At 41.0% G+C, this 16,904-nt stretch overlaps 1 protein-coding gene and 1 pseudogene across 3 annotated transcripts in view; both read right to left on the reverse strand.

Annotated features, from left to right (window-relative positions):
* LOC139583799 (nuclear receptor-binding protein 2-like) overlaps window positions 1–10,679 on the reverse strand; it is an 82,445-nt gene extending 71,766 nt beyond the window's left edge. For 2 of the 3 annotated variants that reach the window (XM_071415270.1, XM_071415269.1), the window contains exon 1: window positions 10,045–10,679. In XM_071415270.1, coding sequence (XP_071271371.1) covers window positions 10,045–10,164 — 120 coding nt within the window. In that variant the 5' untranslated portion in view covers window positions 10,165–10,679. Of the gene's footprint in view, window positions 1–9,633; window positions 9,963–10,044 lie in introns of those variants that run through there. The other variant, XM_071415271.1, reaches the window with a different exon arrangement.
* Window positions 10,680–13,211: 2,532 nt separating this feature from the next.
* Window positions 13,212–15,313, reverse strand: LOC139582406 (B-type lectin plumieribetin-like; annotated as a pseudogene).
* Between the last annotated feature and the right edge of the window lie 1,591 nt (window positions 15,314–16,904).

Here is a 16,904-nt window from a genome sequence, read left to right on the forward strand (position 1 = left end):
ACATCTCAAGGATGATCAATGGAAACAGGAAGCACCCGAGCTGAATTTCGAGTCTCATTGCAAAGGGTCTGAATACTTATGTAAATACAGTATCAGAAATTACATTAAATTGACTGCATAGAATTCATACATTGACCTTTAAAATGTTATTCATACATTTACCTTTAAATACAAACTGCCACTGATCTATAATTACCATTAAGTGCTTAGCTATAAATGCTTTATGAATGGGAAAATAGATGACTTTCCTTTGAGTGCATAGAATTCATACATAGACCAGAGTTCAGGTGGGCCTTCGCGCTTCAGCCACCAAAGGGAAAGGAGGAGTGTTCAATAACAAATTACTAAAATCATGAGAAGGGCTTACCAAGAAACACTTCCAAAAGGACTAATTCGAGGTAGAAAGGAGTTGGAGCACTCAACAACAAAAAAGCTGAGATGGATTAAAGGGAGCGAAAATAAATCAATTGTACAGGATGTGAATAGGCGACTGACGTTTCGACGTCAAGCTGACATCTTCCTCAGAGTGACCTGCCCATTGCACTTAGCTCTTATTTATAGCCCAGTGGCGCATTGAGACACAACAATGTAAGAAAATAATCATTAGACACTCTGGATGCTAAGAGGCTAAACTCAGATTTTTCACTATCCTCGTTTCTATAATATTGTTGCGTAGATTTGTTGTGTCTCTGGATTCAAAGACACCCAAATATCACCTGAATATTTTGACATTGACTATTTGTTTTATTTTTGTATTTTATTCAACCTTTATTTAACTAGGCAAGTCAGTTAAGAACAAATTCTTATTTACAATGACGGCCTACCGGGGAACAGTGGGTTAACTGCCTTGTTCAGGGGCAGAACGACAGATATTTACCTTTACCCCTATTAACAAGACACACCATTTCTCTTATTATTAGTATTATTTTGTGCTGTAATTTGCCATTTACCTTGAACCATATTATCATTATTATCTTCTTAGATTCTAACATTTGTAAAACATGAATTTTATTTAGTAGATAAGTAGTGGTTTCCCAAACTCGGTCCTGGGGCCCGGCATAGATGCACGTTTTGGTTTTTGCCCAGGCACTACACAGCTGATTCAAATAATCAAAGCTTGATGATGAGATGGTTATTTGAATCAGCTATGTAGTGCTAGGGCTAAAGCCTAAACGTGCACCCATGGTGGCCCCAGGACTGAGTTTGGGAAACCCTAAGAAGTATTCAACCCCCTGTCAATGCATATTAGAATCACCTTTGGCAGTCACCTTTGGAATCACCTTTGGCAGTCTTTCTGAGTAAGTCTCTAAGAGCTTTCCACACTAGCATTGTTACCCATTATTCTTTTAAAAATTCTTCAAACTCTGTCAAATGTGTTGTTGATCATTGTAATTGAACCATTTTCTGGTCTTGCCATAGATTTTATAGCAGATTTAAGTCAAAACTAACTCAGCCACTCAGGAACATTCACTGTCTTCTTGGTAAGCAACTCCACTATAGATTTGGCCTTTTAAGTTATTGTCCTGCTGAAAGGTGAATTAATCTCCCAGTGTCTGGTGGAAAGCAGACTGAACCAGGTTTTCCTCTAGGATTTTGTCTGTGCTTAGCTCCATTCCGTTTCTTTTTTATCCTGAAAAACTCCCCAGTCCTTAACGATTGCAAGTATACCCATAACATGATGCAGGCACCACTATGCTTACAAATATGGAGAATGGTAGGCTTGGGTGGTATACTGTATATACCGGGGTATTTTGAAATAGTTTTTCAATGACGTCAATACCATTAAAATAATTTATTTGAAGTTTTTCACAAAATGTTTATATTTGTAGCTACTTTTTAAGTAAATACCTGCAGTCAAATTGTGCAATAAATTAGGAGATAAAGCAGCATGCTTCATTTCACCGGTCACATTATGAAGCATACCGTAGTTCCCCAGAACAGTTGAGCCAGTCACGGGCTTGTTTGTAAATTGCACAACTGGAGAAAGCGGGAGCAGATGAGTCCAGCTATGTATTGTCAGGGGTCGCGTTTTATATTGAGTCAACAGTGTTTTTTTGCTTCAATAAACTGATCAGGGACGTGCAACTATAGTTTTCCTTCACAAAAAAATACATTAGTGCAACACATTCGGCAGTAAATTGCTTCATTTTCATCAGATAACAACAGAAGTGCAATGCTATTTGGTTGGCAGCCACACAACTAAATTAGTTTACAATGAAAAAGCAAGGTATTTTTTAGCAAAAACAATGCATGGCCATCATATTTCAAATGTTTGTCATTAAAAAAATGTAGCCAGTTACATTTCCTAATGTTTTGTTTAATCCGGCATTTTACCTGAGAAAAGTAGGCTGGCACACTGATAAAAGCACCGGAGAAAAGTAGCTACACATCAGTCAGAGCACTGTCTGCTGATAGAATGCTCTTCGTGAATTCTCATCCGAGTGGAGAAGTGCAAACGAAGCACAACATTTGTCTGATGCTGAGCAGAAATTACAATAAGAAGAATTTTAGTTCGGTGTAGATTTCCTGTGTGAAAAACGAAGAATTCTGCATTAACGTGACCCCTAAGTTTAACTTGCTAGTTATCTAAGTAAGTGGCTGAATTAATAAGGTGGCGGGGCATCGTATTGTGTTAACCTTCTGCCGTGTTGGAGCCCTTTGGATGAGTTATCTGTACAGCTGCCACTGCTATCTTTTGATTTCCTTGCGTTTTTTCTCCTCTCCGTTCTCTGCTCCTCCCCCATCTTCTCCGGTGTGCACGTCCACCATCTTCTCTGAGCAGAGCAGGCAGGCCAAACTCATAACTTCACACAGACAAAGCGAGTATATACATGCTGCTCCAGATCCAGTACTGTTCTTACTTCAGAGAAGCATGCATCAAAACCTTGTTCATATGCACAATGTCTCTCATTCACATCGGTTGTATACGTCCAAACTCACAGAAAATGCCATTCGATAGCTCCTACCTGTATATGTATAACTTTATGAGCTGGATTACCTGTCTTCGCAATTTGTTTATTTAAGTTAGCATATTTAGCTAGCAGCCTCCATGGAAATTCGTGCTACTTTTGTTAGCATTCTGGTAAGATGCCCAATGGGCTTTTTTTTGCGTAATACTGTAAATCCCAGGATGAGAGAAGGATGGTATGACAATATGCAAATCTGGCTACCGCCCAACCCTAGAGAGTGGTACTTAGTAATGTGTTGTATTGGATTTGCCCCAAACAAAACACGTTGTATTCAGGACAAAAAGTTAATTGCTTTGACACAATTTTATGCAGTATTACGTTAGTGCCTTGTTGCAAACAAGATGCATGTTTTGGAATATTTTTATTCTGTATAGGCTTCCTTATTTTCACCCTTGTCAATTAGGTTAGTATTGTGGAGTAACTACAGTGTTGTTGATCCATCCTCACTTTCTTCTATCACAGCCATTAAACTCTGTAACTGTATTAAAGTCACCATTGGCCCCATGGTGAAATCCCTCATTGGTTTCCTTCCTCTCTGGCAACTGAGTTAGAAAGGACGCCTGCATCTTTGTAGTGACTGGGTGTATAGATACACCATCCAGTGTAATTAATAACTTCAACATGCTCAAAGGGATATTCAATGTCAAGTCACCTGTTCGCATCCTGTCCAACGGATTAAAGTGAGATAAAATAAACCAATCTCTACTTTGTTGTTGTGTGCTCTAACTTTCTACCTCAAATTAGTCATTTTGGAAGTTTTTCTCAGTAAGCCCTTCACATACATAGAACCAACTTAGGCCTAATTGTGATGTGGAGGAGGGCTGTTAATGAGTTACGAATGAGTAGATGACCCTCAACTACACGATTTTATTCAACAAGATTTACCCTGAGGATTCAACCCTGTGGTGATCTTCATGCACCATTGACCTCAGAGAGAAGAAGAATAAGGGAAGTCACAGGCCTATACCGGCCGGTGGGGAGAATGGGGCTAATACAGGCTATATATCAGCATGATTTTCTAAATGTCATTTGGCCTTTTGGCATATTTACTAACACTTGTATGGCAGAAGCACACTTTTGAGAACAGCCATAGTGATGACACTACGCTGTCATTATAATGATGCATCTATTAAGATATCTAAATATGAGCTCTTGCATAGCATGACATGAATGTGCTATAGATATGCTATTCATATTTTTCATTAACCTTTAATAATGCGGTTGGGACCTGTTAAACCACATTCATGAAATGCTTATAGATGTGTAATAAGTGTTATGATATGATGCAAGTTTCTCATAACAGCAGAAAAGAAGTGTCATTAATCACCCACGGACTGGTTCACAGTAATGGAATATTCCACCCTGACAGAGTTACCATGCATTGTTTCACGCGATAGGATTGGAAACGTGACTTTTATTGAAATTAAGCTGCAGCAGTGAGGCGCTTTCAAAGCGGGGCAGAGAAAAAGGAAAAATAAACTAGATTGAATTTTAACTGAAAAATGTCCTAAGTAAATGCATTTCTTTAGTAAAAAAGACAGGTGCTGCTGATAATACTGCCATCGTCGTTGAGGCAGAGGACATGTATGTGTAGCCCATGTATTTGATGCTGTCTGGACAAAAATAGTTTACTCCTCTTCTGTCCAGACAGCATCAGATACATGGGCTACATATAGCAAGACTGAGGTGTGCTGTTTCGTTCGCTCCAAAGTATTTTCCGTAATTGAAGGAGAGTTGGTATTGAACTTGGAATTGAAGGAGAGGTGGCAGGTGCACAGTGCACAAATTATTATTGTCGCACCGGTCGGGATTGGGGTTGATTGATGCTCAATGTTCAATTAAAATCTCCCTACCATCATAACTAAGCCAATATGACACCAATGTTGATGATAATTCACAAATCACCTTGATTGGAGGTACACAACACACTCCCTGCCTCTGTCATGAGCAGTCCGGCCGTTACTGAGAACCACATACTGGGTCCTTAGTATTAGAAAAAAAGAAAATATCTAGGTGTTGGATAAGAACCAGATTAAAGCATCCATAAAGTGACCATTAGACTTGCCACCTTTCAGACTGCATAAGTTTGTAGGTGCAACAGTTTTGATTACACTTATAATTTATCGCTCTCAAGTGCTCATTTCTGTCTATTAAGAACCAACGATGTGCTACCTTTTGTAGCATTTCTGACAATGCTAAAGTCTTTTTTTAGCCGGAGCCGGGACCAGCAACTCAGTTGCTGCACAACAGTAAAGCTGTTTGCACCAGGCTGCCGGGCATAATAAGTGTATGCGAACAAACCTAGGCTACTGTAGCTACCTAGCTATATGGTGTTATTCATGCTGAGGTTAACCTGTTTGGGATAGGGGGCAGCATTTTCACTTTTGCATGAAATGCGTGCCCAGAGTAAACTGCCTGCTACTCTGTCCCAGATGCAAATATATGCATATTATTAGTAGTTTTTGATAGAAAACACTCTGAAGTTTCTAAAACTGTTTGAATGATGTCTGAGTATAACTGAACTCATATGGCAGGTGAAAACCTGAGAAAAATCCAACCAGGAAGTGGGAAATCTGATGTTTGTTGTGTCTATGGGGTCAAGTTGCACTTCCTAAGGCTTCCACTAGATGTCAACCGTCTTTAGAAACTTGTTTCAGGCTTCTGCTATAAAGGAGGGGGGAATGGGTGCTGAATGAGTCATGGGTCTGGCAGAGTGTCTCAGGCTCGTGACGCGCGCTCCCGACAGAGTTAGCTCTCGTTCCAGTGCTTTTCTACAGACAATGGAATTCTCCGGTTGGAACATTATTGATGATTATGTTAAAAACATCCTAAAGATTGATTCCATACATCGTTTGACATGTTTCTACGACCTGTAACGGAACTTTTCGAGTTTTTGTCTGGACGTAGTGCTCATGAAGATGGATTACTGGGCTGAACACGCTAACAACTAGTGGCTATTTGGACATAAATTATGGACTTTATGGAACAAATCAGTCATTTATTGTCGAACTGGGATTCCTGGGAGTGCATTCTGATGAAGATCATCAAAGGTAAGTTAATATTTATAATGTTATTTCTAACTTCTGTTGACTCCAACATGGCGGATATTTCTTTGGCTGGATTGGGCTCTGAGCGCCGTACTCAGATTATGCTTTTTCCGTAATTTAAAAAAAAAATCTGACACAGCGGTTGCATTAAGGAGAAGTCTATCTTTAATTCTGTGAATAACCCTTGTATCTTTTATCAATGTTTATTATGAGTATTTCTGGGATTTCTGTGGCTATCTGCAAAATCACCAGATGTTTTGGCATCAAAACATTACTGCACGTAACGCGCCAATGTAAACTGAGATTTTTGGATATAAATATGCACATTATCGAACAAAACATACATGTATTATGTAACATAATGTCCTATGAGTGTCATCTGATGAAGATCATCAAAGGTTAGTGATTCATTTTATCTATATTTCTGCTATTTGTGACTCCTATCTTTGTCTGGAAAAATGGCTGTGTGTTTTTTTGACTTGGCTCTGAACTAACATAATCATATGTTGTGCTTTCACTGTAAAGCCTTTTTGAAATCGGACACGATGGGTAGATTAACAAGAAGTTTATCTTTCATTTGCTCTATTGGACTTGTTAATGAGTGAAAGTTACATATTTCAAAAAAATATTTTTTGAATTTCGCGCACTGCCTTTTCAGCGGAATGTTGTCGAGAGGTTCCGCTAGCGGAACGCCTGCGCTAGAAAGGTTAATCAATAAAAGCAAACAGATATTTTCATTAACTACATAGGTAGCTAGCTAACATGAGCTGGCTTGCCCAACGTCCAGCAGCTAGCCTCTGTAGCTAGCTAACACCAGTCAGCTGAATGCTAGTTAGCTAATTTCCCCCCAACATCTGACGGTTAGAGGATGAAATCACCTCGAGCTCAACAATTAAATGGACTGGAAAATAACGGTAAGTTTTGAAAGACACCCTTCTAGCTAGCTGACCACCAATTTTCATTGCATATATATATAATAATACACGTGTGTTTATATATACACACACACATTTTGTGGGACACGCTGTACTTTGGTCAAATTGTCACGCTGCTACCTTACAATGCATGCAATGGGCTTCTGCAACACTAGCCAGCTAGCTACTCCATAGTCCAAGCTGTGGTAAGAGCTAGCCACATTTCACTGTCAGACAGAACACAACTCAAACTGCTGAGAAAACAAATTGCTAGCTAAAGTTACATGTAAACAAACAGCACCTCTGCACTGAATCCTGTGTGCAAATGCATGCTCGCTAGCATCAGAAAAACTCACCAGTTTCTAACATCCATAATACATTCTAGTACGCTCCTCCTGTCTTCTTGACATTTGAATCCAAATGTGTGCTGATCAACAGTGCCAAACGAATAACTCGGCCATGTGTTGGATATTTGTCAACAACTCTTCCAGTGGCGCGGAACACTTTAGGCTAGAAACAAGATGTAAAAGGCACAAGAAAGTCGTGGATCTAGTGTACATGGGGATACCTTAGTTCAGTCTCTATTGCTGAGTTATACGACCTTCAAAAGTCAATGACTTTAAACAGTTTTCTTTTACTTTGCATTCAATGGGAATTGAGTCATATTTTACAATGTAAGACTGTCACAATCAATTGATCTATTCATCTTCTAGAAACTGCAGACAATTATGTTTGACTATAGTTAATTCAAAACTGACTTGAGCTATTAGAGGGCAACAGCCAGAAGACCAGGGTTTAAACCAGCAACCCTTGCAGTTAAGCAAGCACACCCCCTGTGCCATTAAGGCCCCAACCTTTCGGCAGAGGTCGAATTAAAGGTTACAATGGCACTACCAATGACAGACTTTTGGTTGCATTTTTTTTTATCAGGCTCTGCATGTGGAAATGTTGTATAATACACCTTTAACTAGAGACTTCCCCTTAAAACCAACAAATCTCTTTAAAAACAGGCCTGTGGGGCATCAATATGAGTCAGAAGCATTCATTCTAATGTCAATTGACTACAAAGTGTAAATAAGCACATTTTGTTCATAAAGTCAGTCTTGTCCAAAACGGAGTTTGGAACATCAGTAAGTCACAACGAGTAAATGAAGGTTGGGTTTGGATTACAATTATGTCAAATCATGCCTCCCTTTGCCAAACTCCAAGTGCAAATCACCCCTTCTAATTCGCTTCCTTTCGTTGAATGGGGCTCCGTTGTTTCATCGCCCCCAATGCAAAAGATCGCAGCCCTATAAGGATTGACCAACTATGGTTTGCATGCCCTGCCAAAAGACCCTATCATGCAGAACAGGTGGTTGGAGTTCGTTGGTCCCCAGTGCAATGGTGGTGAGTATACAGGTAGCTAGACCGTAAACTGCTGGTTATGTATATTTGAAAAGTTGTATAAAGAAATACCAGGGTTGTTAAATTGGCCCAGCATCGCCCGGGTTAGGGGAGGGTTTGGCCGGCTGGGATGTCCTTGTCCCATCGCGCTCTAGCGACTCCTTGTGGCAGCCGGGCGCATGTACGCTGACTTCGGTCGGCAGCTATACAGTGTTTCCTCCGACACATTGGTGCGGCTGGCCTCCCAGGTTAAGCGAGCAGTGTCAAGAAGCAGTGCAGCTTGGCAGGGTCGCGTTTCAGAGGATGCAAGGCTCTCGACCATCGCATCTCCCAAGTCTGTACGAGAGTTGCAGCGATGGGACAAGACTTTAACTACCAATTGGACTTCACAAAATTGGGGGGGAAAAGTACCAAAAAAATATTTTTGTTCTGTGTATGTGTATATTTCTACACACACACAAAACATTAGGTACACCTTCCTAATATTGAGTTGCACACCCGTTTGCCCTCAGAACAGCCTCAATTCGTCGGGACGTGGATTCTTCATGGTGTCGAAAGCGTTCCCCAGGGATGCTGACCCATGTTGGCTCCAATGCTTCCCACAGTTGTGTCAAGTTGACTTGATGTCCTTTGGATGGTGGACCATTCTTGATACACACGGGAAACCAGCAGCATTGCAGTACGAAACACACTCAAACCGGTGCGCCTGGCACCTACTACCACACCCCATTCAAAGGCACTTCAATATTTTGTTTTGTCCATTCACACTCTGAATGGCAAACATACACAACCCATGTCTCAAGGCTTAAAAATACTTATTAAACCCGTCTCCTCCCCTTCATCTACACTGACTGAAGTGGATTTAACAATTTGACATCAATAAGGGATCATAGCTTTCACCTGGATTCATCTGATCAGTCTGTCATGGAAAGAGAAGGTGTTCTTATTGTTTTGTATACAGTGTATATATCATTAAGCTGTATGTATTTTTAGATATGGCCTATAGTAAATGTGTATTATTGTAGCAAATACACACAATGTTAAGCTACATATTCATTTGACAGAGTTAATAAACTGCCCATTGATCAGCACAGCAATTAATAAAACAGGACCATGTTTGCAAAACAAGTCAATATTACGCAGGTAAGCTAACAGCTACAGAAATCAGGAAGGCAGACAGGCTCTATAGTCCTCTATATTAGGAGTGACTGTGTCCAACACACCGTCACCTGGTGTTATGTTGGGCACCTATTGACCCAGGTTTGAATCATAAGCAACCTGCATACACATTGTTTAAAGTACAATAGACCAACATACCTACAGTAGTTGGTTAAAGCTGTGTGCTGGAAATGGTTGGTTAAAGCTGTGTGCTGGAAATCCTCGGTACAGCATGGGTGGAGTAGACTAGGCATTGTGGCTATGTTCTGGCCCCTGACCTGACCCCTGACATTACTACAAAAAATAAGGCCGCAGCTGAATATAGTTGCCTACCACTATTATGTAATGTATCGGTTGTACCTGCTGCTACAATACAGACAGGCATCACCATCCAACCCCAATGGTTATTAGATTCGTTACGACGTAGACTATAGGCCTATCAGGCAATAATGTTCCAGGCAATCATGCTCTAAACAGAATTATATTTCTCTTGTCTACCCTTTAACTGTCAATATGTGTATCCCACAAGTTGAATCGCTGCCACTGGAGCAACCAAACAGATAGACCAACCTGCTCTTTTCGCTTTTGCCAGCGACCGCATGGGCTTTCCTCCAGTATTTCACTCTCATCTTCACTCTCCTCCTCCTTCCCCTCGGACCCTGAATTGCTCTCCGGTACAGACATAGTCATTGTATTCCGTGTTAATTGTTATTTCCCAGTTGGTTTCACTCGAATGTAGCGCAAATGTCTATACAGTCTAGAATCCCCGACGACACGCTATAGTAAAGCGCTCAACACATCTTACTGTTAGCACAGGGGTAAACCGTAGCAGTCAAAAATAAAGGTTTCATTAAAACACCTTCAAAATGTACTCCTGATAAAGTTCAAATAAAAAGCAGAAATAAATGATATAATAGTCGTGTTAATAGGTTAACCGAGGAAAAATATTATAGTCCGGTTTGCGCGCTCAACAGCATGCAAAATAGATTGCGAAATGTTGTTCCTACTATTCGTATTCACAGATGAAGAGCAAAATCATGTGTATGGAAAGAAATTATAGTAAAAAAGTTGTTTTTCCGTTGCCTCCTTTTGTTTCGTTAATTATCTCTCCCATTGAAGGTATAAAGTATATATTTTTGTTACATCTCCTAACACCATGCGTCATTGTTGTTGTTGTTGGTTAATGCGCTTCTTCTTCTGGGAATTTTATATGACGGTTGGCAACCAACTTTAAGTGGAATTATCGCCACCAGCTGGACTGGAGTGTGGAACAGAGACAGTGAAGGTCTAAATCCAGTAGCGTGCCGTGGGCCTGGCGCCTGGGCCTTCAGTGAGGTCCTACACAGTCCCACCCGAATTAATCCACCTGTTATTACCATCATTTAGATGCCATGGCTCTAGACACTATACATTTAGACAGAAACGCAGTATAACCAGGCGTTGCGTCACCTTGAAATTGACATTTTTTTCAGAGAATTGCAGGGGAAGAGTACAATACAGTACAGTTCAACTAATAGGCAAGAACATAGTCGAGTGCAACAGAGTTATATTAATATTCTTCTTCTATCCATTTCTGGTCCACAAACTTTGAGCTTTAAGTCCCCCAAAAAATAAATACAGTGTGTTCACTAAACAGCGCATTGTCGCACCCAAAGCAGTTTCACCGTGATGATAAAGACACATAACTATTCACTGAAAATAAAAGAAAACAAATAATTTGCAACATAGGCTATTTGCCATTTTATTTTGTTAATATATAGGCTATTTAATATTAACGAAATAAAATGCGAAACATACATACACATTTAATAAAAAATAACATGCATTGTATGCCTACTCACCAAAGACTGATTATTAGACAGTTGCGTGCGCTTAGGGGATCGTGAGAAAAATGCTGCAAGGCCATTGAGGTTGGCAAAGAAGACCTTGCATTCTTTAAGCTTTGAGGCTCCTTGAGTCAGTACTAAATTTAGTCGATGTGCATAGCAGTGAATGAATAAGGCCATCGGTGCCCTCTCCTTAACTTTAGCCTGCACCCCATTGAGTCCAGATGCCATGACTGCTGCGCCATCAAAACACTGTGCCACAACTTTATCCAGACTACATTCATTTTCCTCCAAGAAACGGAAAATAAGAGCGGCAATGTCATCAGCTCGCTTGCCGCTTGTCACATCTTCAAACCGGATAAATCGCTCCTTGACTCCCGTGTCCGTCACATAACGCAGGACGAGTGAGAGCTGTAGCTCCACTCTGGTGTCCCCAAACGTTTTCAAAAGCACCATTGCTTGTAAGTGCCCAGGCGTACTTTGGTGTCTCGTTGCTGCCTTGGTTAGACAACTCAAGTTTGCAAAGCCAGTGTGGCTCCAAACACCAAATCGATCACTTGCAAATAATAGGCATTCCCAGCAGTACAGTTTGCAGTGCTTCTCGAAGCCTGTGAGCCATTGACAGCGCTCATAGTTGAAACTTTGAAAGTGGCGAACGAACGAACCCCTTTCCCGCCTGTGACAGGCTTTGTGGCGTCGGGCGACCTCTCCTTACAATGTCTAACTTTTCTTGAAAAGTTCGTCTTGAGAATGGCGTTATAATTATATCCTCGACCAAATCGATATCTTCTCCTCCTTCCGCCATTGTGGGTTCAAAAAACAGTTTAGGTAGTACGCGAATTAATTCGTTTATCAAATTCAGTTTCCTAGATCTGCATAGACCTGCCCATAGGACCTGCCTCTCAATATTGGTAATCCAATCAAAAGACGTGGACGCCCTACGCCTGCTAGCTGGCTCCTGTGTAACACTGGAGCCAGCCAGCAGGCGTACAATAGCCAACTCTAAAGCTGATTGGTTGACACAAAATTTTAATTTCCATTCACTTTAAGCTACAAGCGCCTGCACTGTTGATTCTGAAGGCCTAAGAGCAGATTTTAGACCCCTGGCAACACATGATGGCTGAATATGATTGGATAAAAGATCTAACATAAAGACCAGCCCTCCAAATCTCAACCTGGGGCTGGAAGCAGTGCAACCAAGAGGAAAGCTATGAAATGAAGAGTATAACTCTTACTCTGGGGAATAATTTAATACATATTTGTGGGAAAATATATTTTAAAAAAAATTATATTCTGATGATGTTTAGGCCAGCAGAGAAGGCCTTGCAGGCCCTGACGGCCCACCACTGTATTCACAGATATAAACCCATTCACCTCTATAATCACAGAGTCTTGCAAAAAAATTTGGGTGCACAATAGGTGAGGAGAGCCTTTGAGCCAGCACTCTGCCAAACCCTCTCATTGCTAATGAGATTTAGGCTACTCTTGGCACGAGAAACAACAGGGACAGTGTGGTGTCTAGACGAGCGATGTGTCTGGCTCGTTAAGAATGGCACTTCAGAGAGGCCTGTGGTAACAAAGAGGAGGGGCTGCCAACAGAATGAACCTCACCCTCTACATTTCAACAGAGCTATTCAACTGTTTTGTGCTATGCACTGTGCTAAAAATATCTGCTCATTGAAACAATTATTCATTATTCTTATCTGCCAGATTCTGATGTGTTCACAGCTCTCAGATTCCCCAATGTGCTCAATAGATGCCATATTGTTTTCTCCTCACATTCATGGCAAGAGGATACTTCAAAATTCTATGATCATTTCTGGTTGTTCCCATTTATGTTACCCCTATTCCTTTTCATTGATAGATAGATCAGGATAATCCAAGAAAAATACATTCAGAAGACAACAGATCTTTTTTTACCATGCTCTTTATTGAACATAGGTCAAGGAAGACAGTCATACATCACAGATGGAAAGTGTGGCTATTATCAGCATGAACTTATACCCGGTAGAGATGCAGGTGCTCCGCTCACTGCTTGAATCCCTTAGACTGAGCAGAGGACCACACCTCCTCTCCGTCTCTCTCCACCACCATGGTGCCATCATTACACAGCCACATGCGGCACATCATTACACAGCCACCGGACGCCGGGCACGTGGTCTGCCATATCATCTTGTTGTCCTTCTTGTACATTACAAAGTTGCAGTCGTCTTGCATGCACAGGCAATAGGCGTCGCGCTGGTCCAGCAGTGTCAGAGTTCCACATGGGCTTCCTGCCATAGATCACAAAGTTGCCATCCTCCTATGTAGAGAAATAGTTCCAAAGTCATGGGCAGTGAAAAAGCATTCAATTGTCATACTTGAAGAAAAGTAAAGATACCTTAATAGAAAATGACTCAACTGTCACGTTCTGACCATAGTTCTTTTGTGTTTTCGTTGTTTTAGTGTTGGTCAGGACGTGAGCTGAGTGGGCATTCTATGTTGTGTGTCTAGTTTTCCTGTTTCTATGTTTGGCCTGATATGGTGTTAGGGTTGCGTCAATTCAATCTGGTATAAGGACAAGTATGACGATGAGTCACCGATTGTATACTATATACTTTTTATTAACTAAGCAATAAATGGCAAATGCAACTTTCGTATATACGGGTTCAATATAACATCACGCAGGATGAGACACAGAACTGGGCAACACCCCAAAGCCCCTCCCTTATATACTCTAACAGTTGTTAGTTCCTGCTTCAGAGCAAGCCTGTTAGAGTAGAGGTCCAGTTTGGTTTAGACTTACTGGCCTATCGCTGGTGTTGGCGCTTAAGCTAGTCCAGCCCCTTAGCGCTCCGGAGGGTCCGCTGATATCTTGATTGAGTGTTGCTGTCTTGCCCCACACCCCTGTTGTTGCACTCACAGTTCCTGTTATCGTGTCTTTTCGGTACTTTCCCTTCCTTGCTACCCCTCGTGATGTGCACCCCTCCCCTCCCAAGATTAGTCAAGTCATGCGATATGTCTAGCCACACTTTGTTGCACAATTATAACACACACACACATATGTTCAATGTGCTTATCTCTCCCCCCCCATACAATCAATAAAACTCAGACCTCACAATGGTTCTCAGTCAGAGGCAGGTGTTAGTCATTGTCTCTGATTGGGAACCATATTTAGGTAGCCTGTTTTGTGTTGGGTTTTGTGGGTGGTTGTCTTCTGTCTTTGTGTCTATGCACCAGATTGGACTGTTTCGGTTTTTCACATTTGTTGTTTTTGTATTTTGTAGTGTTCACGTTTTTGTCGTTATTAAACATGATGAACACTAACCACGCTGCGCTTTGGTCCGATCCCTGCTACACTTCCTCTTCAGACGAAGAGGAGGAAATCTGCCGTTACATCAACTAAAAGTGAAAGTCACCCAGCAAAATAATATTTGAGTAAAAGTCAAAGTATTTGGTTTTAAATATGCTTATGATCAAAAGTAAAAGTATAAATAATTTCTAATTCTGTATATTAAGCAAACCAAACGGCACCATTTTCTAGTATATATTTTTTTAACGGATATCCAGGGGCACACTCCAAAACTCAGACATAAGTTACAAACGAAGCATTTGTGATTAGTGAGTCTGCCAGATCAGAAGCAGTAGGGATGACCATGGATGTTCTCTTGATAATTGTGTGAACTGGACAATTTTCCTGTCGTAATGTAACGAGCACTTTTGGGTGTCAGGGAAAATGTAAGGAGTAAAAAGTTTTTAAAAATCTTTCGGAATGTAGTGAAGTAAAAGTTGCAAAAATATAAATAGTAAAGTAAAGCACAGATACCAAGAAAAACTAGTTAAGTAGTACTTTAGACAACTGGTCATGGGAAAAGTCTTCTATGGACTCCAAAAATAACTCTTTCAAGTAGGCCCATAGTATTTTCCAAGTAATAGACACATACCTGGAAGCAAGCTTTCCACTTGTGGTTGTTGGACATAAGGTAATCTCCCTTACGCATCTCGTCAGACTTGGACATGTAGTTTCTGCTCATGACTCTGAAATTAGAAGTTCAGCAGAGATCAAAAACAACCCGCTGGGCACAAACTAGTTAAATCAACGTTGTTTCAAAGTAATTTCTCATTGTGACGTGGAATCTACCTGGAAAATACATTGGATTTGAAAAAAGTAATCAACTGTTGTTTTGTGGGCAAAATTTCAATCGCAGGATAATGTCATTAAGGTAACTGTTACGACTCCCGCCGAAGTCGGCTCCTCTCCTTGTTCGGGCGGCACTCGGCGGTCAACGTCACCGGTCTTCTAGCCATCGCCGCTCCACCTTTCATTTTCCATTTGTTTTGTCTTTTTTTCCCGCACACCTGGTTTACATCGCCTCATCACTCTACGTGTATATTATCCTCTGTTCCCCCCCATGTCTGTGTGTGTAATTGTTCGTTACGTTTATTGTGTGACGCGGCAGGCTGTTTTTTTCCGGGTATTGTTTTGAACCCGTGGTATTGTATTGTTGTACATTATTTGTGTGACTAGTGCGCTATTCGCTTTTGCCTTTGGCTGGAGTCTTGTGATGCTGTTGCGTCCGACTGATTTGCTTCTGCCAATTAAAGTGTGCCTGTTCACTCATCTCTGCTCTCCTGCACCTGACTCCAGTTGTGGAGTCAGCTCTGACTCAGCTCTGACTCTGTCACGTTCGTTCTCCTCCTCGTCTGAGGAGGAGCATGGATCGGACCAAAACGCAGAGTGATATGAATACATCTTCTTTTATTAGACACGAGAAGACGAAAACGAAACGAACACTATACACACTAAACAAAACAACAAACAGACGAACGTGAAGCTACAAACGAAAGTGCAAACATAAGCTACTGACGTTAGACATAAACAATTACCCACAAATCCCCAACACAAAACAAGCCACCTATATATGATTCTCAATCAGGGACAACGATAGACAGCTGCCTCTGATTGAGAACCATATTAGGCTGAACATAGAAACAGACAAACTAGACACACAACATAGAGTTCCCACCCAGCTCACATCCTGACCAACACTAAACAAGCAAAACACACAAGAACTATGGTCAGGACGTGACAGACTCTTATCTATTTACTCCCCTGCAGGGGTCTATGTATCTCTTTTAGCCTTGAGGCGCTTTCTCACAGACACCCTGTTTGAACTGCAATAACTCACACATCTCTCAGACCGTTTCTTATAAGAGGCAGAGACTAGAAAAGAACTGTGGACCAGTATTAAACCTCATAATGCATATATTGCTCATCTGTGGTCCAGGACCCTATAAATGTAGTGGGGGAGGGGTCTTATAGCCCTTCCCCTTCTATTAATACAACATAAGCATAATCAATTATTATAATACATCAATCATTTGGTGCAGAACCTATCATGACCCCAAGGTGACCCCCATCACCGTCATTGTAAATACGAATTTGTTGTTAACTGACTTGCCTGGTTAAATAAATAACTTAAAAGAAAGACATCATTCATAGGATGCCCATAAACTTGGTGAATACAGAGCCACTGTACAGATCTATTAGTGGAGTGAACTTTTAGCTCACTGAACTGTATGTTTTAGAGGTTATCTCAAAATGTGACACCATGTTCACTCAAT

This window comes from Salvelinus alpinus, chromosome 8 (assembly GCF_045679555.1).
Source record: "Salvelinus alpinus chromosome 8, SLU_Salpinus.1, whole genome shotgun sequence".
Lineage (NCBI taxonomy): Eukaryota > Metazoa > Chordata > Actinopteri > Salmoniformes > Salmonidae > Salvelinus > Salvelinus alpinus.